This window comes from Siphateles boraxobius, unplaced genomic scaffold, assembly GCF_051911475.1.
Source record: "Siphateles boraxobius isolate OS27281-9 unplaced genomic scaffold, OSU_SipBor_1 13, whole genome shotgun sequence".
NCBI lineage: Eukaryota > Metazoa > Chordata > Actinopteri > Cypriniformes > Leuciscidae > Siphateles > Siphateles boraxobius.
The window spans coordinates 21,329,671-21,347,842 of record NW_027508733.1 but is presented as its reverse complement, the minus strand read 5'-3'; the positions used below and the strand labels follow the sequence as shown (position 1 = coordinate 21,347,842).

At 38.8% G+C, this 18,172-nt stretch overlaps 1 protein-coding gene across 4 annotated transcripts in view; it reads right to left on the bottom strand.

Annotated features, from left to right (window-relative positions):
- unc13a (unc-13 homolog A (C. elegans)) overlaps nt 1-18,172 on the bottom strand; it is a 47,296-nt gene that overhangs the window by 15,485 nt on the left and 13,639 nt on the right. For all 4 annotated transcript variants that reach the window (XM_077226458.1, XM_077226457.1, XM_077226455.1 and 1 more), the window contains 26 exons: nt 16,071-16,814; nt 15,872-15,965; nt 15,027-15,073; nt 14,667-14,745; nt 13,007-13,081; nt 12,680-12,899; nt 11,463-11,690; nt 11,241-11,382; nt 10,974-11,143; nt 9,820-9,935; nt 9,518-9,681; nt 9,279-9,432; nt 9,111-9,179; nt 8,863-8,952; nt 7,843-7,977; nt 7,320-7,453; nt 7,141-7,226; nt 6,225-6,351; nt 6,021-6,117; nt 5,034-5,177; nt 3,801-3,878; nt 3,659-3,682; nt 3,451-3,528; nt 2,367-2,455; nt 2,129-2,281; nt 1,940-2,063 (listed from right to left, as the gene is read on the bottom strand). In XM_077226458.1, the coding sequence (XP_077082573.1) occupies nt 1,940-2,063; nt 2,129-2,281; nt 2,367-2,455; nt 3,451-3,528; nt 3,659-3,682; nt 3,801-3,878; nt 5,034-5,177; nt 6,021-6,117; nt 6,225-6,351; nt 7,141-7,226; nt 7,320-7,453; nt 7,843-7,977; nt 8,863-8,952; nt 9,111-9,179; nt 9,279-9,432; nt 9,518-9,681; nt 9,820-9,935; nt 10,974-11,143; nt 11,241-11,382; nt 11,463-11,690; nt 12,680-12,899; nt 13,007-13,081; nt 14,667-14,745; nt 15,027-15,073; nt 15,872-15,965; nt 16,071-16,814 (3,661 nt within the window). The remainder of the gene's footprint in view (nt 1-1,939; nt 2,064-2,128; nt 2,282-2,366; nt 2,456-3,450; nt 3,529-3,658; nt 3,683-3,800; nt 3,879-5,033; nt 5,178-6,020; nt 6,118-6,224; nt 6,352-7,140; nt 7,227-7,319; nt 7,454-7,842; nt 7,978-8,862; nt 8,953-9,110; nt 9,180-9,278; nt 9,433-9,517; nt 9,682-9,819; nt 9,936-10,973; nt 11,144-11,240; nt 11,383-11,462; nt 11,691-12,679; nt 12,900-13,006; nt 13,082-14,666; nt 14,746-15,026; nt 15,074-15,871; nt 15,966-16,070; nt 16,815-18,172) is intronic.

The following is an 18,172-nucleotide window of genomic DNA, read 5'->3' as shown; positions in this document are numbered from 1 at the left end:
ACAGATTGACAGAATAATGTCTTGCAGAGACTAAAAAGAGAGGCTCGGGAGTTGAGGTGAAGATCAGACGCAAGCAACAACCCACAGAGGAGAGGTTTCAAACAGGTGACAGAGACGGGAAGGGTGGACCACCTGAAACCGGTTAACGTCACCAAGATAATAGACCCACCATGGACACCGGACTGGGAGCAAAAGAGTGTCGCTTCCAGGAGAATGAATAGAGGAAGAGGTTGGCAGTCATATGTGAGGCGGACATCAGATTGGAAGTTTTGTTGGGGTGGGAATCGGAAGAGGGCCTTGTTCAAGTCAATTAGGAAATGCACCATGCTGCAGCCACCTCAGGTATACAGACCACTGAGGTGGCCAGGGAAAGGAGAGGAGATGGACAAAGAAGAGAAGAGAGACAGCGAGAGAAAGAGAGAAAGACGTGACAGGTGAATGAGGATGCATTGGACGAGATGAAGGAAGGACATGGCAGCCACACAGAGCAGAAGGAGGTGGTGGGAAGGGGTCACCCACCGTGGACGGACTGCGGGACATACAGACGCACAGACAAAAGTGCTCTGGTACTTACTATCATCTGTGGAGGTGGAGCGGGGGGAGAGCGAGAATGTAATAACCAGAGAGAAGGGTCAGTGAAGCTACAAAGAGCCCCACATCAAATCAAAAGAAGCATTAACATTCAGTCTACAGGACCGACTTCAGGCCTGATTCAATATTACGGTAAGTCCCAAGGTCTGTGCTTGCCCGAGGGACTAAATCCAGCTTAGTCTGGAAGAATAATTGAGCTGAAAATGAAAAAAATCTCACTCTCAGCATGTTCTAAACCGGTATGTTCTTTCATCCATTAAACAAAAAAGGAGAATTTTTGACGAATGTTCAAGCTGTTCTTTTCCATTCATTGGAAGTGGATGAGGGCCAAGTTAAGCAACAAAATGGACATAAAAGCCACATAAATAAATGTAAGCCCATACGACTTATGTGCTGTATTTCAAGTGTTCTGAAGCAAATCGATAAGTCTGTGCGAGTTATTTACTGAAAATGTTCTAATTTGTCATTTGCAGTAGCTCTCAAACCTCATTAAAATTTCTGCATATTCAAAATTGGGGTTTAATAAACTTAAATTTTCTTTAATTACACAAAACCATTGTATGACTTGGAATAAAGTGCTTAAGTCATATGGGCCACTTTTTTAATTTCCTTTTTGAAAGCGCCGTGATTGTAGAAAAAAGAACAGCGTGAACATACTTCAAAACATCTCCTTTTGTTTCTATAGATGAAAATAAAAGTCATACCAGTTTGGAATGAGTAAATGATGACAGACCTGACATTTTTGAGTGAATTATTACTTAAATTTTTGGCCTTTTACAATTAGCATAACAGCAATTGGCAACTGGTTAACTAGGCCAATAGGGAGATGTTTCCCGTTCAAATGTTCAATGTTCAAGAACTGATATGGGTCTCTTTTGTGTAAATAAACAAATACAAACAAAAATCCAAAAAGAATAACAGTTATATCAAGACAAATTAAAAGCAGTAAGTTGTCTCTGTTCCTGTAGAAATACTCTCAACAATTAACTAGGATTAAAAACTGTAGAAATAGACTTAATAAAACTTTTTAGTCAAGATTAATATACATGAAATGTACAACTGTATGACTACAGGACCAGAGAGCAGTCTCAAGAGGTGCTTGAATGATATGGTGCACTCCCAACGTTTTTAGAGTGGAAAGATGTGTCTTTCGTCCAAGGTGATTTGATTTGGGAAAGGGACATGTTTTGTTGGGCAAGAGGAGATCAATTTCTAGTCCTTCTGAGTCTTCATAATCCATACCAGAAAATACAATGCTGTAAACAATCTTCAAATTTATATAAAATGATTTCTACATGTAGAATGTCTCATAAATCTGCTTTTAATGAAGTTCTAAACAGCTCATTACCGTTTGGTCAGTCAAAGGCGGCAGAACAATTGTCTTCTCCATTGTGTTCATGACCAGCTTCCAAAGCTCCTTCAGTACTCGCTTCAAGACTGTCTTCTCGCAGATCTTGGCAAACAGCGTGAGGCTGACAGGAAAAAAAGTTAAGATTGGAAGTGGAAGTGTGAAATTAAATCTAAATTGGCATCTTACTTGCTGTCAAGGAAGTCCATGATGGGCTGGAGGACGTTGTCTGCGTCCTGTGCAACGCTGCTGCAAGCACTTGCTGGCACGTTCCCTGTCCCCTTCACCTGGCTAAGTATGTCACCCATCTGCTTGACATTTTCTTCGATGTTTGGTTGGAAACTAGTGGGAGAACAAGGTGGGGAACAGATGTTACTCCAAAAATAGAGCAAAAACGCTATTTCTTCCTGATCCCTAGGTACCTCACCTGGTGGCAAAGATTCTTGCAAGGTCATCCAAAACATTGTTGAGCTTCACCTGGAGTTCTTTCAAAATGTCACTAGCTTCGACATTCAACTGAAAGGAACATTAAAGGGTTAGTTCCCCCAAAAATCACCCTCAGGACATCCTAGGTGTATATGACTTTATTCTTTCAGCCGAACACAGTCAGAGTTATATTAAAAATATCCTGACTCTTCCAAGCTTTATAATGGGAGTGAATGGTAACTGAGATTTATAAGCCCATAAAAAGCACATCCATCCATCATAAAAGTAATCCATACTTAATAAAGGGGTTAATAAAGGCCTTCTGAAGTGAAGGGATGTGTTTTTGTAAGAAAAATATATGTCTTTATATACTATAATAACTGGCTTCCGGTAACGGCCGTACACAAGTCTAGTTCCCGCGGAAGAGGGACCTTTGACCCAACGCATGACCTAGTATGTAGGAGTAGTGCAAGCTTTGATGCCTCTCGCGGTTCAAACAAATAGGGCTGGGAAACAAACTCAAGCTCCTCCAGCATTTCTCTTTAAATCTTCTCGTTTTAGACTTTTAATTCATGACCGGTGTTTTGTTTTGCTCAATCCTCTGCACGTCCACGTTCATCAATACGTCATGCGTCGGGTCAGAGGTCTCTCTTCCGCTGGAACTAGACTCGGGTACTGCCATTACCGGAAGGCAGTGATTGAAGTTTTATAGAGTTTTTCTTACAAAAACGCATCGCTTTGCTTCAGAAGGACTTTATTAACCCCCTGGAGTCGTATGGATTACTTTTATGATGGATGGATGCGCTTTTTTGGGCTTCAAAATCTCAGTTACTATTCATTCCCATTATAAAGCTGGGAAGAGCCAGGATATTTTTTTTATATAACTCTGATTGTATGTGGAAGAAAGAAGAAGAAAGCCATATACACCTAGGATGGCTTGAGGGTGAGTAAATTATGGGATAATTTTTCATTTTTGGGTGCAATGGTCAAAACCACCAGAACTTGACCATGCTTTCAGAAGGTTGTAAGTCTCTGCGAATCCATGCTTTGCTAAATTAATGTCGGCAGAATTGTGGTTCACTTACATCTTTACCTCCCATGGCCTCAAACATCTTCTCAAGCTGTACCCTTAGCTGCTGGATGTTGTTGATGAGGATGCATGGCTGTGTGGAGCAAAAACGTTAATTAAAATGCCCGAAATCAACAAGACTAACTCAAACCACTACAAAAAGAGTACATAAACTCTTTATTGTAAGCTGCATGGCATATTCTACCCATTTCAGATTTACAGACCTTGACAGCACCATCCTTTGCATTCTAGAATCAAAGAAAGAGAAACACAAACAAAAACCAAATGGGTTAAATTCTGAATTGTGATTGAAACTACTATTTCAACAATATAAACCTGATTCCACGGGGCTTTTTAGACTATTACCACTTTCTCCTTGGTGCAGTGGTTGGGGTAATCCCTGGAGATAATGTCCGCATAGGAGAGCAGAACGTTGCTAATGGTCTGTGGGATAAAGAGATCACGTTAAAACAAATCTCATCACAATGAAGAACTATTTCACAGATATTAATGTTGCTAAAGACTGGGGTCATTTGATTTTGCCAAGTAAGAAATGTTCCTGGATCAACCAATTGTGTTGATCCTGGAACAACATTCCTGTCCATAAACATAGTCCGAATCCTATCCCAACCCCTAAACCTAACCCTATCCATAAATTATCCTTAAAATCAGAGGGAAATGATAGGTGAATAACACTGATGTAGATGCACCTAACCCTGGTTGCAAGCCTAAACTTGACATAAACTGTAAACCTGACCCTCAAATCTGATTGGTTGATCGGAATGTGTTCCAGGATCAACAAACGTTGTACCTGGTGAAATCTCATTCACCAAAGACTGGAATACACTACAGTACATGACTTTTGCACAGATTATTTGCCCCAATTTGTAGTCTGGAGGAATTGATGCTAGTTGCCGAAAGTAAAAGTCTGTCTGCAGGTTTTGGTCAGTCGAGTTCCAAAGAAAATCACGTAGGGTATGATGGGCACAGAGTCTGAAGTTTTTAGCTTCAAACATGTTTGATATTTTGAGCTGATATTAGAACACCTTGTTTTCATTTGTAATGCATCTCTAAGCAATAAGGCACATGTTCATGCGTGAGTTTGTCAATTTCAAAATGACTTGAAAAGTCTGGCAGAATGTGTTCCTCAGTCATTAAATGTATGATGCCCAGTTTTTCTCTGTAAACCTTTACAAAGTCGGCAGTCATATGATGCCTAGGCCCGGTTTCACAGACAAGGTTTAGATTAAGCCAGGATTAGGCCTTAGTTCAATTAGGGCATTTAAGTTGCTTTTATAAATGTGCTTAAAAACTGGTGTGAATCTTAAGTTGAGACAAAACAATGACACATATTTTAAGCTATGTCAGTGCAAGTTGCTTTTAAGTTAAAACAGCTCAAATATGCAAATGATCCATTCTTCCGTTTAAGGGCAAAACTTGGTTTTGGTTTGCAGTAGGTTACAAAAGTTTGCAACCAAAGTTTGTGACCAAAATCTCAGCTAAGCACTTGACTTTTACTCACTGACGTTATGTCAGTTTGAAAGTAAATGGAATGATAATGAAACTACTAAAATAAAAAGAGGAGTGTCTGCTTAGGACCTTTGCAAATCTCTTCATGTAGTGTCCAACAATCTGTGGGTCTGGGCACTCCAGCTTCTTAATGATCTCGAAGCTCTGGTTAAGCTGCGAGAAGACGTCCACTACCGAACAGGAGAAGAGAGCGTGCTCTGAAGTTTGCTGATACTGTGGGAAGAAATAGTCGGATGTGCGGTCAGAAAAAAACTAGAATAGAAGGCGCAAGAGACCGCACAAGCAATTTGCGACCAGACATCAGGTGTGAGCTCTTTTGTCTGGAAATAATTGGGTTGAGGTAAGACTGTGACAGGTTCCCAAAGGGGACTCGGTGGAACTAATGAACTAAAGAGCGTGCTTATTGGTTCAGGAACAGGCTGAGGTGCTCCGAGGGCACTCATTTATCAATTTTTGACATGTCTGGCTGCAGGCTAGAGGTCTGTTGTAACTGTAACTTATTACAGCTGGTAAGCTCAATGATAAGAAAAAGTTTACAGTAAATTATAAAATAAATAAAAAGAATTCTCAGAAATTCGTACTTTTTTCCATTACCAAATCGATTAATCACAATTTTATTCACATCTAACATAAAAGTTTATATATGTGTACATGTTTGTGTGTGTGCACACACATATATATATATATATATATATATATATATATATATATATATACATATATATATATATATTTACACATTTTTATGTTAGATGCATAAAATACATAACTAGTATTTTAGTCTAGTATAAAAAAAACATACATAGATGCATACTCAAATACATAAAATGCTTTTACATATTTCTAAACTGTACAATAGTCTGACACCACATTCAAAATATGGGATATCAATTTTATTCATAACAACAACAATAATGAAAAAACTATTATAGTTATTTTTATTTTTTGTGTTAAGCATACATATTTTCTTATTGATTTATAAACTATGATGTTTCTTGAACCTGCATCGAATGGCCTTGAAGCTAGGAAGCAAAAGGCAAGATAAATAAATCTCACCCCATCTTTTTTGTCACGCTCTAGGGCTCCGTGCAAGAAGTCTCGAGACACCTCTTCATTCTCATCCAACCACTGGATGACAAATGGCTCAAACCACCTGCAGAGTAACATCACCACCTAAAGCTTTATTACCCATCATACCATGGTCACAGTGACATTTTTGAGCGTCCCTGACATAATTTTTGTGTCCGAGATGCCACTCACGCAGGATATTCAGGCACACGGCTCTTGAAGAAAGGCAGGTCTTTGCAGTATTCATTGTAAAGCCACTTCACTTTGAAGTGCAGGTTCATGTAATCGGCACTCTTGCACAGGCGGTTCTTTTCATGCTCTGAAAACCGTGAGGTGAAGACAAAAGCTCTTCATGAAACAGAAGATTTAATGGCACATAATACATCTATGCAGAGTGGAGGACCCCTACTGAATCAGCAGATTTAATGGCACATAATACATCTATGCAGAGCGGAGGACCCCTACTGAATCGGCAGATGAGAAGAACTCCACCACATGTCAACTTTTCAACAAGTGTGAAATTTAAGTGGCTATCAGTAAGAAACCCCGCAATGCTTGAGTTTCTAACTAAAATTAGAACTAAAAAAACTTTTTTTATTGCATCTCATCTGTTAGTCAAGTTATGATCATTCAAGACCTGAGCTGACACTTTTTAATTAAATATCATGAGGTTTTGGAGTCTCGATAGTGATGTATAGCTCTACAAAATGAATGATCAATCCATAAAAAAACAAGATATAATCCAGAAAACGTTGGGTTTTAAAAGACACTTAATATTTAGTAATATTATCAATTTGACTGCACTGACACTATTAGATGAGAACAAAACTTGAACTGAAGCAAGCTGGATGATGACACTATTGTCTTCCGTATAGCTGCTTTATGGCTGAATCGAATTAGTTTCAAACTAGATTCAGTTATTGAACTAAACTGAATCAACATTAAACTGACTCAAAGTAAATTCGAATTTGTCACATATTTGATAAAGTTTGCATCATTGATTGATATTTTCCTGTTTATGACTAAAGCTGCATTGAAACAATGTGTATTGTATACAGACCATATAAATAAATTAGAGGTAAAGAAAAGTCCCTTAGCTTAGACTCACCTTCCATTGCGTACTTCATATCCTGGGCAAACAGGTTCCACATAACCTCTGCACTGATCTTTCCGACATTGAGCTCCTGGGGAAACCTGTGTGGACCAGAGCAAGAGATATTAAGATCCTAAACAGGAATATGAAGGTACATTGGGAGATTTTGTGAAATAACAAGGTGCCGGACTCACTGGTTAAGGCAGGGGGTGTAGGAGTTCTTGTCCTCTTCAATAATTGAGACAATGAGAGTGATTAGCTTGGACCAGAAGTCCAGATTCTTGATACTTGGACCTTGTTCCTCTGGAGGAACCTCTCCTTTTTTGCTCTGCACAGAAAGAATTCATTTAGAAATCTAATGGAAGCTCAAAGCACATTATGTCTTTTCATAATCTGCCAAACTCTGGAAGAAATTACCCTACTAAGAGCACAACAGGAATGTCTTATTTCAGGCAGCAAGCAAACAAGCAAAAATATGTCAACTACTCCAGGGTTACAAGATATGGAACAATCCTGCAAAGCTTTGCAGCAAAATATAGTAAGTAGCCCAGGGTTAGATGTTTAATTCAACAGGAAGAGTGTTTGATATTTATGAAGGGAGTCTGTAACAGCTTCAAAGCTGCAAGATGAATTGCACTGATAAAATGACTTGGATTCTCCTGAGGCAAAAAGCTTTGTGGCTTTTCAAGGTTGTTGGGCCATGGAGTGTCGACTCACCGGGTCTGTTTGGTATTCTCGACTATACAGTTCATGGCAGTTGTTGAAAATGTATTCGTAGGTAGAGTTGAGGCAAGCCTTCACACAGTCCTTCACTACTTGGCTGGCACGAGGAGGACTCTGAAGCTCTTGGACCTAGAGAAGAAGGGTTCATGGTCCATTAAGATGGATAATTCAGCTACTGTATGAACAAAACTTTTAATATTGAAGGTAAACTTTAAAATCATTCAAAAGAAAGAAAATCACACAAAAAAATGAAAAGAGAGTAGTACGAAAATCATATAGAAATCCCACGAAAAAGAAAATCGTATGAAAATCTTAAAAGAACTCGCATACGGAAAAAAAGAACTGCACATAAATTGTATAAAACTTGAAAATTGTCCAGAAAAAAGAAACATGCAAGTGCTGTCAAATCGACTAATCGCGATTAATCTATTTGACAGCACTAAAACATACGAAAGAAAATCATATAAAAATTGTATAAAAAAAAGAAAAATTTACAAAAATTGTACAAAGAAAAAGAAAAACATAAGGCAAAGACAAACAAAATTGTATGAAAATCATAAAAGAACACCTTACGGAACATGAAAAATTGTCCAAAAAACGTAAATAAAGAGAAACATACAGAAAAGAAAATCATACAAAAATTGTAAGCAAAAATAAATCATATGAAAAACATATAAAAAGAAAAAACATGGCAAAGTAAAAGAAAATTTGATGAAAATCATTAAAAAACACCTTACGGAAAAGAAGAATATCAAGAATTTCTGTAACAGAGTATTTCCTGTACATGACAATAAACTCAAAAAAATAAAAATGATATATAAAATTCATATGGAAATACGAAAATAAGATTTAAATTATATGAAAAAAGAAAGCATACACAAATATTCTGTCAAAAAAAAAATCTTACACACACACACAACATTTTTTAGGATGATATATTGACACAAAGCACCAAATAGAGCTTCAATATATGACCAAATTTACAGTCAACAGCGTCAGGGATTCACAACTAACCTTCATCCTGAAAAATGTGATACTGGTCAGTAGGTCCACAGTAGACTTGAGGTCCTGTAGCCTCTCAGGACTGCTAGCTGGGAAATTATTCTAAGAGACATAAGAAGGGGTGTCATCAATACTAGACTTTATACATTTTAAATACCACTTTATGCGTTTAATACTATTTTATGTAGTCGCTTCAGACTAATCATTCTCATTTGTCCGACTGGACGATCTCACTTGCTGGAAAAAAAAAGTCACAATACCCTGTACATAGAGAGGTCAATCCTCAGAGAGTTGTGGAGCTGGTCCAGAAGCTTGACAAATCGCTCTTTCTACAGAAAACACACAAGAAACCACCACGAATCATTGGCGCAAATACTTTAATGCAGAATTTTTCGCTATGTGGTGACATGGTTGGCTAAAGCACTCACCCCAAAGTTAGAGGCAGCGAAACGGTCCGAGGCAGATACATTGTTGGTGGCCTGGGTTGTGTGAGCGTAGTAAGCATTGATGTTGGCCAGTAGGGTGCTCATGACCGCAGGCACTCCAGGACACATGTACTTTGATGACAAGCAGGCAAAGTGTCTAGAAACCAGAAGGTACAAAAAGTACTTAAGTACCTAAGCAAACAAGTAAAACATCAATGCCAAAATTGTGGGGACAACCATACGTCATGGCTTGATAAATGGACTCCACTCCATAACGCATGGCAAACTCATCGACAATTTCTTGGGGCGTCTCTTCGAAGTAAACCTTCCATGCATCATCGCCCTTGGCATCTGGTATCTTCACCACCCCGTTGTTCTGGATGTCCGTTAAATAGTGGAAAAGGTTCTATGGAAAGATGGAAAGAGGGTGTTAATGCTGAGGACTAATTTGATACACTCTAGCAGGGACTATGTAGCTTGTTAATAAATGACCGTAGTTGGAAAATGAGATAGACAAACATGAACATGGTGGAATCAGACTGACCTCATGCAAGCAAGTGTACTGGACGTGGTACGGAGCTACGGTTTCTTCTCCTTTGATCTCCACACTGATGTGCATACGAATGGCTCCCGACACAGCAGACTTGTCTGTACGCTTGTCTGAAAGGGAGCAAAATGAAGTTGGTAAACTTTAAAATCATGCAAAAGACAGAAAATCACAAAGAAAACATGAAAAAGAAAATTGCTCAAATATCATATGAAAGAAGAAAACGTACGAAAATCATAAAAAAAATCTAAATCATATGAAAAAATAACATTTTGAAGCCAAATGAGCTAGTCTCACTCTCAAGTTGTTCCAAACCTGTATGCATTTCTTTCTTCTGCTGAACACAAAAAAAGATATTATGAAAAATTATGTTCGTAACCAAACAGTTGATGACAGTTGATTACTCCCATTGACTTATATAGTATGGAAAAAAGGTTACACTTTATTTTAAGGTGTCCTTGTTACAGTGTAATTATACAATTAAGTATCAAGTAATAGTAATTAACTTCATTTACTTACTATATAATTAGGGTTATTGTTAAGGTTTGGTTTAGGGTCAGTTGCATGTGACACTGCATAATAGACTGTTGTTACTATAGTAACAACATGTAAAATGTGTAACAGGGACACTGTAAAATAAAGTTGTACCTAAAAAATACTGATTCAACTGTTTGGTTACTGGCATTATTCAAAATATCTTCTTTTGTGTTCAACAGAAGAAAGAAATTCATACAGGTTTGAAACAATTTGAGGGTGAGTAAATGATGAGAGAATTTTCATTTTTGGGTGAACTATCCTTTAAGTCTCTTTCAATAGTAGTGTTACGAAGGGGCAATTTTATGACATTGCTATATTAGTTATGAAAGTAAAAAGTAGTGTCTATTGCTTTGAAACATTGCAAAAAAGTAAATAAAAAATATGTCATGCTATGCGACCTTTCCATGTAATGATATGTCACGCTAATAGTTCTATCATTTTTGACTCGTTTCTAAAGGTCAAACGGGAGTCAAACTTAAAACCGTTTGATCTTTTTAAGCATTGCGTTACAGCTTGACCTGAGTGCAATGTAAATAGAACACAAATACAACATTACATTTATCTTATCAATGTATTGCCATATTTTCTAGGAAAAATATTGCTTTGTTACTCACCCAGGTTGTACCAGACGTCCATTTCACCGCTCAGAGTTCGTACCTCGATGATGGTCTGACCGAGGAAGTCGTCAGACTCACGTTTGAACTTCTGCTTTACTCTGGACTTAATATCGTCGTCCTCGTCCCACACGCGGACTTTGATCCGATCGGAAGAGTTGTGACACTCACTGTTGAGATGTTTTTGGATCACCATGAGCACTGATTCTCGATAAAATGTATTTGATACAGCCTGTATTAACCGAGATACAAAAATAATCCACTTACAAATTGAAGCTCTCATCCCATACAGGGTTGAGGTTGCCGTAGATAGTCTTGGTTCGTTTTTTGGTCTTGCCAACTTGCACCGTAACATAAGGGTCGCTGGAGCCGGTCTTGTCCTTTGCCTGCAGGCCCTGGGCGCATAACACTGAGCGGAGAAACGGGGTTAATACTAAGATAACCAATATGACGTATAATAAACTCGTGCTGGTTGAAGTGGGTCATTACCGGTGATGCTGATCTTGGCCGACCACTTGGATGTTCCGTCCAGGACACTTTGCTTCACCTGCTTCATATGCGCCACATGCGTGGCCTTGATGACGGCAAACACATCCTGAATCAGCTCGAATATCTCAGGCTTGTTCCGTTCACGGATCTTCATGCGGTCTTTCAACACCATGATGATGTTCTGCGTGCGATCCTCAGCTCCATGCTTTGAGCTTTTCTCCGCCGCCCCTGCAGAAGACGGATAAGGTTTATGTAAATAGATTTTTTTATTTACACTACCAGTTAATAAATCTGGAATAATCATGATTTTTGAAAGAGGTCTCTTTTGCTTACCAAGGCTATGCTTACTTGATCAAAAATACAGAAAAAAAATATAATGTGAAATATTATTACAATTTAGAGTTTTCTGTTTGAATCTATTATAATTCCTGTGATGACAAAGCTGAATTTTCAGCATCATTCCTCCTGTCTTCGGTGTCACATGATCCTTCAGAAATAATTCTAATATGCTGATTTGCTCCTCAAGAAACATTTCTCATTATTATCAATATTAAAAAAATTGTGCTTTTTTTTTGTTGGAAACCATGCTCCAATACCATTTAAAGTAAGTAAAAAACTAAAAAGTAATAAATAAACACTTTTGTTCAGCAAGATCGCATTAAATTGACAGTAAAGACATTATTAATGTAACAAAAGATTTCTATTTCAAATAAATGCTGTTCTTTTGAACTTTACATTTATCAAAGAATATTTCTAAATAAACAAAATGAGCATATAAGCAATGTTAAAAATAAAGCTTTCAACATTGATAAGAACCATTATTAATAATTGAGTTTTTGCGAAATTGACGTGTTTCCATGAAGCATATTTTTAATTCGCAATTTCAATTTTCGCAATTTAAAGGGTAATGGAAAAGCGTAGCTACAGAAGACTGGAGTAATGGCGTTGAAAATTCAGCTTTGCATCACAGGGATAAATTACATTTAAAAATATATTATTATAGAAAACAGTTCTTTTAAAATGTGAAAATATTTAACAAATTAGTGTTTTACTGTATTTTGATCAAATAAATGCAGCCTTGGTGAGCATAACATTTATTTTTAAAACTGTAATTATTCCAAACTTTTGACGGCGTATAAAGTGTATGTTAAGTATATTTACATTGAAATAAATACAATGTTTGAGAGTAATGAAAGAAACTCAATAAGTAATCTTACTCTGCAGACAGTCGGCATTGAGTAAATCTTGACACTTCTCGTGGCACTTGACCCCACACTCTGTGCAGCGCATGCCCTGTCGAGCGATGCCCCACAGAAGCCCCTCGCACTCGTAGCAGTAGGTGGGTGTGGTGGCCGTCCACACCTCAAAGTTATGTGGTGTGGTACAGGAAATGGGGTAGATCAAAGCCTGCAGGGTCTTCTTGTAGACGTGACTCTTCTGCAAAATCATTTATCATTTCCATTTATCATTAACAGGTAAATGGAAAATGGTTTTGAACGGCAAAATGTGAGTATCCAGGAAGAAAACAGGGCTGGTTGACATACCAATTCTTCATTGTTAAGTGTGCTGGAGGCCATAGCAGAAGTGATGCCTGCTTTTCGGGAGTTCTGGACAAGGGACTACAAGAGAAAACAAACACGTAGGGCTCAAAATAAAATTAGGAGCAAATGTGTGTATTTGTTTTTGAGTGAATATATTTGATTAAAATTCTTTCTGAAGTATGCAGTCATAAATACTATAATAGTATACTATATAATAAATAGTATAAAAGTATTTTACCCAGGAGTGCTGAAAAGGGAATTACTCACCATTGCCTGCAGGAGGTGAGGCATTGGAAAATAAATAAATATATATATATTTTAGAAGATTGATTCAATCTCATTTGATTACATGTATCGCAAAATGCACAGGGTTGATTAAGATAAAAAAGATGCCAATTAGTGCTAAATTCAAGTTATACTTTTTAAAAAACTACTGACTCAAACACAAAAATAAAGTATTTATGTAAAGAAGTCTCGAAAAGTGCTTGTACAACAATTATGCATGAGGAAGAGAGATAGGTACTTTGTCTTCTAGATGAATTGTTTTTGACACTCATTTTGATTCTTATCAAGTCAGCACTTTGGCTTCTGACTTTTAGAGTCGGTGACGGTGACGGTAAGCTGTATTAAAACCGACAAACTGCGGAGCTGTTTCGTGCAGCATGGTAATTTCTCCCTCATCTTCCAGTTCGTGGCGTCAAAGAGAGCCTGGTGCCGTCGATGTTCTGACAGCCCTGCAGTGAAGGCTGCCAGGAGTGTTCTTGGCTGAATAAGTACGGCCAGACCTACACAACAGCTGTCAGCTACTGAACGATTTTTTTTTTTTTTTGGCTCTTGTTACTTTGTTTAATCAATACATAACAAACTCTCCTGTCAGTCTAATGAGACGTTTTCAGAAAGTGAAAGTCAAAAGTGTAGTTAATTAACATGTGCTAATGCAACATAACTCTTGAGCATTTTGTTGAAACTTAATTTCATCGCATACAGTCACAAAACTTTTTTTAAATGGCCCTACATGAATATATTTTGTTGGCTGTAACCAGATTGAATTATTAAGCCAAGTCATTACCGAGGCAGAGCAAGTTTCACTTTTGGTGAAAAAAGTTTTGTTTTCTCTTTCTTTGGAATAACATGCACTGAAGAAATTAGACCAGAAGCATGATGAATTAATAAAGTATGTTCAGTTTAGTTTTTATGTTGCCTCTATCCATGCAAGAACCAATGATGTTTGATGTTATTGCCACCCAACCTTTTTTCAAGTATAAGTGGAAAAGTTCAACAAGCCCTTGAAGTAGGTTACAGGCATGAAACAAGGTTAGCATGGAATGAAGTCAGCCTTGGAAGAAATGCAGAGACCAAAACTAATGAGACTGTAAAGGAGACATAGAGGCAGTCGTGAGGCTGTATGGGCCGGTGGAGATTCATCAGGCTACAGGGTGAATGGTGCTGAGTAATGCTCTAATAATGTCTAACCCTGTAGTTGTGATTCAAACAGATGTGCCATAGAGACTTCTGTGAACTACAGACCCTTGACAGACTGCTGCCCAAAATAACCACGCTGACAAACATAGATGGAGCTTTTAAAGAGTTAGGAAGGTGATGTTGGGTCCAGCCATGCTTTGGTTGAAACTTTGACGTACTAAAGCGGGGGTGTGTGACTCACCAGGTCTCGGACGAGAGGGATGGCCTTCCTCTTGCGTAGGTCAGGCATGCTGTCTATGCTGTAGAGAGCACCTCCAGGCCTGCAGATCAAACGGGTAAATGTATTTTATTATTATATATGTATATTATTACAATTATTTTAAAAATAAAAGTGATCATCTTTGATAAGGTGATAAGGGTCTTTAAAAAAATAGTGATAATTTAAAAAAAAAAGTATTTTCCATAGAGATTCCTAATGCTTCAGGTACTTTCCAATATTTAAATGTTTATATACGTTATATATCATCTAAAGCATGATGTTTGAATAGCTCAGACGTTTAGCTTCTCTGAAAAAGAGCTGCAGTCTTCTGGTGACACTCACCCTGCTTGCAAAAAGAGTGATGCAAGTCCTGGAGTCTCACCTCGAGCCTGCGGACAACAGAGAGTGACAGAGGGATCAGTGACAGAGCTCCATACATAGCTCCATATGTCTCCTTTTAATTCATCCAGTAAACCATATACATTTTCTTTTCAATATCCATGCAGCCCTCACAATGTAATTTCAAAGATATAATTCGTATTACAGAAAAAAGGCCATTGTCTGTTTTGATTGGACCGAGAAAGAGCCTACAGTCAGCCGATCTCATTGACGTCAGCTGCAGGCCTCTCTCATGATTAGACCGGATTTGCCGAACATCTTTATCTCAATCATCATTATTCTATCATAACTCCATGTGTATCTCAGAGAAAGCGCACCATAGCCATCAGTCAAAAAATGCGTTTACCTCGGACCCTCACATTGCAACACCCACCTTTCAGACTGCTTGTCCAACTTCGGCAAAGCAGGGAAGAGTATGATAATCGCTATTGCAATGACAAAAAACTGAAAGAAAAAACACACAAAAACAAAAACAAATGGGGTGGAACACGAAAAGGGGCAAGGTATAAAATCTCAAAACAAAAACAGGTTTTATAAACATACGTAACAGTAAAATGTAAAACTGAAAAGTAAGTGACAAAAAAGTAACATGAAATGGAGAAGACAGGCAAGAAAAAGGACAACAACAAAGGGCAGAACTAGCCAAAGACCCAATGTTGGCCAATAGAACCAAGTGAATAGACATAAGCTGGCAAACTTTGATTTAAAAGTTTATAAAATTTCTATGTACTTGAAGAAGCTGTTCAAACTAATCTATTTCAGGCTTCACAACTTCAGACTTCACATACCTCCTGCAGCTGAAGGCGAACCCTATTGAAGAGTCGTAGCCAGTTGGCTTTGGCCCTTACTGCAGGGTCCACAGGTGGCTCCAGCTTTGGTGTGCTGGGAAAAGATGATGAAATTATTAGGTTTAACTTGTATCCAGCAAAATGTCATGAAAGGCTACACCTTATCCAAGCTTTCAAGAAATCAGCACATGGAGCTTACCTCTCAGGATAAACCTCCCTCTCTTGTTCTGGTTCAGGTGGGATCTCAGTGGCAGAGGTGGGCAAGGGCTCCTCTGTATGAGCTGCCAGCTTGCCTACAGGCATTGGGACCTCCTCTGGCTCCAACTCTGAGACCCGTGGTGGGGTTGAGTTACGAGGTACCTTGGCAAAGACATCAAGTGGCTGCTGTAGGGGTGGTGACTCTCGTTTAGGTTCTATAGTCTGAAACGGTGGTTGGGATTGCGGGGGCTGTTGCTGGTGCATGGAAGCCTGTTTCTCCAGGGGTGGACGGCTGGTCGCCTCAGGAGCCAACGTTGGGGCAGTGCTGGTTGGGGTAGGGGTGTAGGGTGGCTCCTGCTCTTCACTGAGAGTACCATCCAATGGATAAAGGTCTTCATCCACTTCATACACCATTCCTTCCTCTTCTTCCTCATAGGGGTACTCCCCTTCCTCCTGCTGGTAGATCTCGCCATCCTCTTCATCGTAGAGTGCACCTTCTTCACCACCATCTTTGTTGTACTCCCCATCATCACTGTAGACGCCCTGCGGCTCATCCGGGTCCCAGACGGGTGAGTCTTTACCATAGCTAACGGAGGAATGGCAGGAATGGTAGGAGTCGTTCTCATCGTAGAACTCTACGGAACCACGGAAGCTCTCACCATCCTCTGGGCCGAACTCTTCACTGAGTTGGGAGCTGCCGCGGCTCAGCTCACCCGAGGACGCATAGCGACTACTGCCGGTGGGGCTGCGGGAGGAAAGAACTGTCAGTTATATTAAGTCATGGAAGAAAGAAGGTGGGCGATTGCTTATATACAGATTTAAGGGCAGTAAAAAGAGAGTTTGAGGCAGGAACAACCAACAACAGAGGAAAATGACATTTGTCAGCTAATAGAATCTCTCCCTACTGAAAACAACAGCTTAAATCTGCCAAAGATGATTTTCTGCTCTTACTTGGTCTTCCAGAAGTAAGATCGGTAGACCAGCTCAAACAAGCTAAGACAAGCAAACAAATTAAGGTTGGTTTAAGGTGTTTTCTTCAGCAAGAAAATAACTTATGCTGGATGAGTGCAGGTACGGTGGTGAGAGAAAACAAGACTCAGAAACAAGTTCTAAGGCTCATTTGAGGGAGTCGAAGGAAAGTACTCACATAAACATATGGACTCAGAAAGAGTTATTTCACAATCTCAGACCAAACATAAAAAAAGTTAAGATAAGACGGCAGTGGAAAGAGTTGTCAATGGACAAATTCGTCCAGGTGGACATAAGAAAGAACAACACATAAAAGAAAAGAGACACTGAGCTCACAAAAAAAGCAGCATTTTCCTGTTAAGAAAGGCTTTTTATCCTCACTGATGAATAAGCCAATTATGTATAGAGAGAATGGAACGAGTAAGAAAAGACGCACTGCCACACACACACACACACACACACACACACACACACACACACACACACACACACACACATTATCGATTATGGTGGGTAAGGTTTAGAAATGCATGGAGAATCAGAAATGAAAGAGATGAGGTGTGTAATAGGCTGTGAGCCAAAAAGCATCTGGGCTTCAGACTGGAGGAAATACAAGAGCCATGGGACACAAACACAATTGCACATACAAGGCTTCTGTCAAGTCTTTCTGCCAATTAGTCATATATCCTTGTCACCTTTTCTAACTCCCTAGCACACAAACCCATAAATTCCCAAGACACAGCTTTATTTCACACAACAATTTTCACACAACACATTTTGTCTTTCAGTAAGGTTTGGTTCATGAGAAACTGAGAGGGTATAAATCAGTGATATGTACATTCCATGAACTCTGTCAAAACAATCGACATGGTCCCGCCTGATGCCCACATACAGCATAGTGTGTCTAAAGGCTATGTAATTAACACACACTAGACTTTCGGAATTACAGCGTTATTCTCTAACTCTGTCAAGCATAAAGCAGCCAAATAACAGACTTCACAAAATTGCACCCAAATTCCGATTACACGGTACAAAAGACACAAGAAAAAGCTTGTGAAGTGTATGGGTTGGTTACCTAATAACACGAAACAGGCCATTAACAGGTACACAGCAATCATGATAGAGGACAAAGAA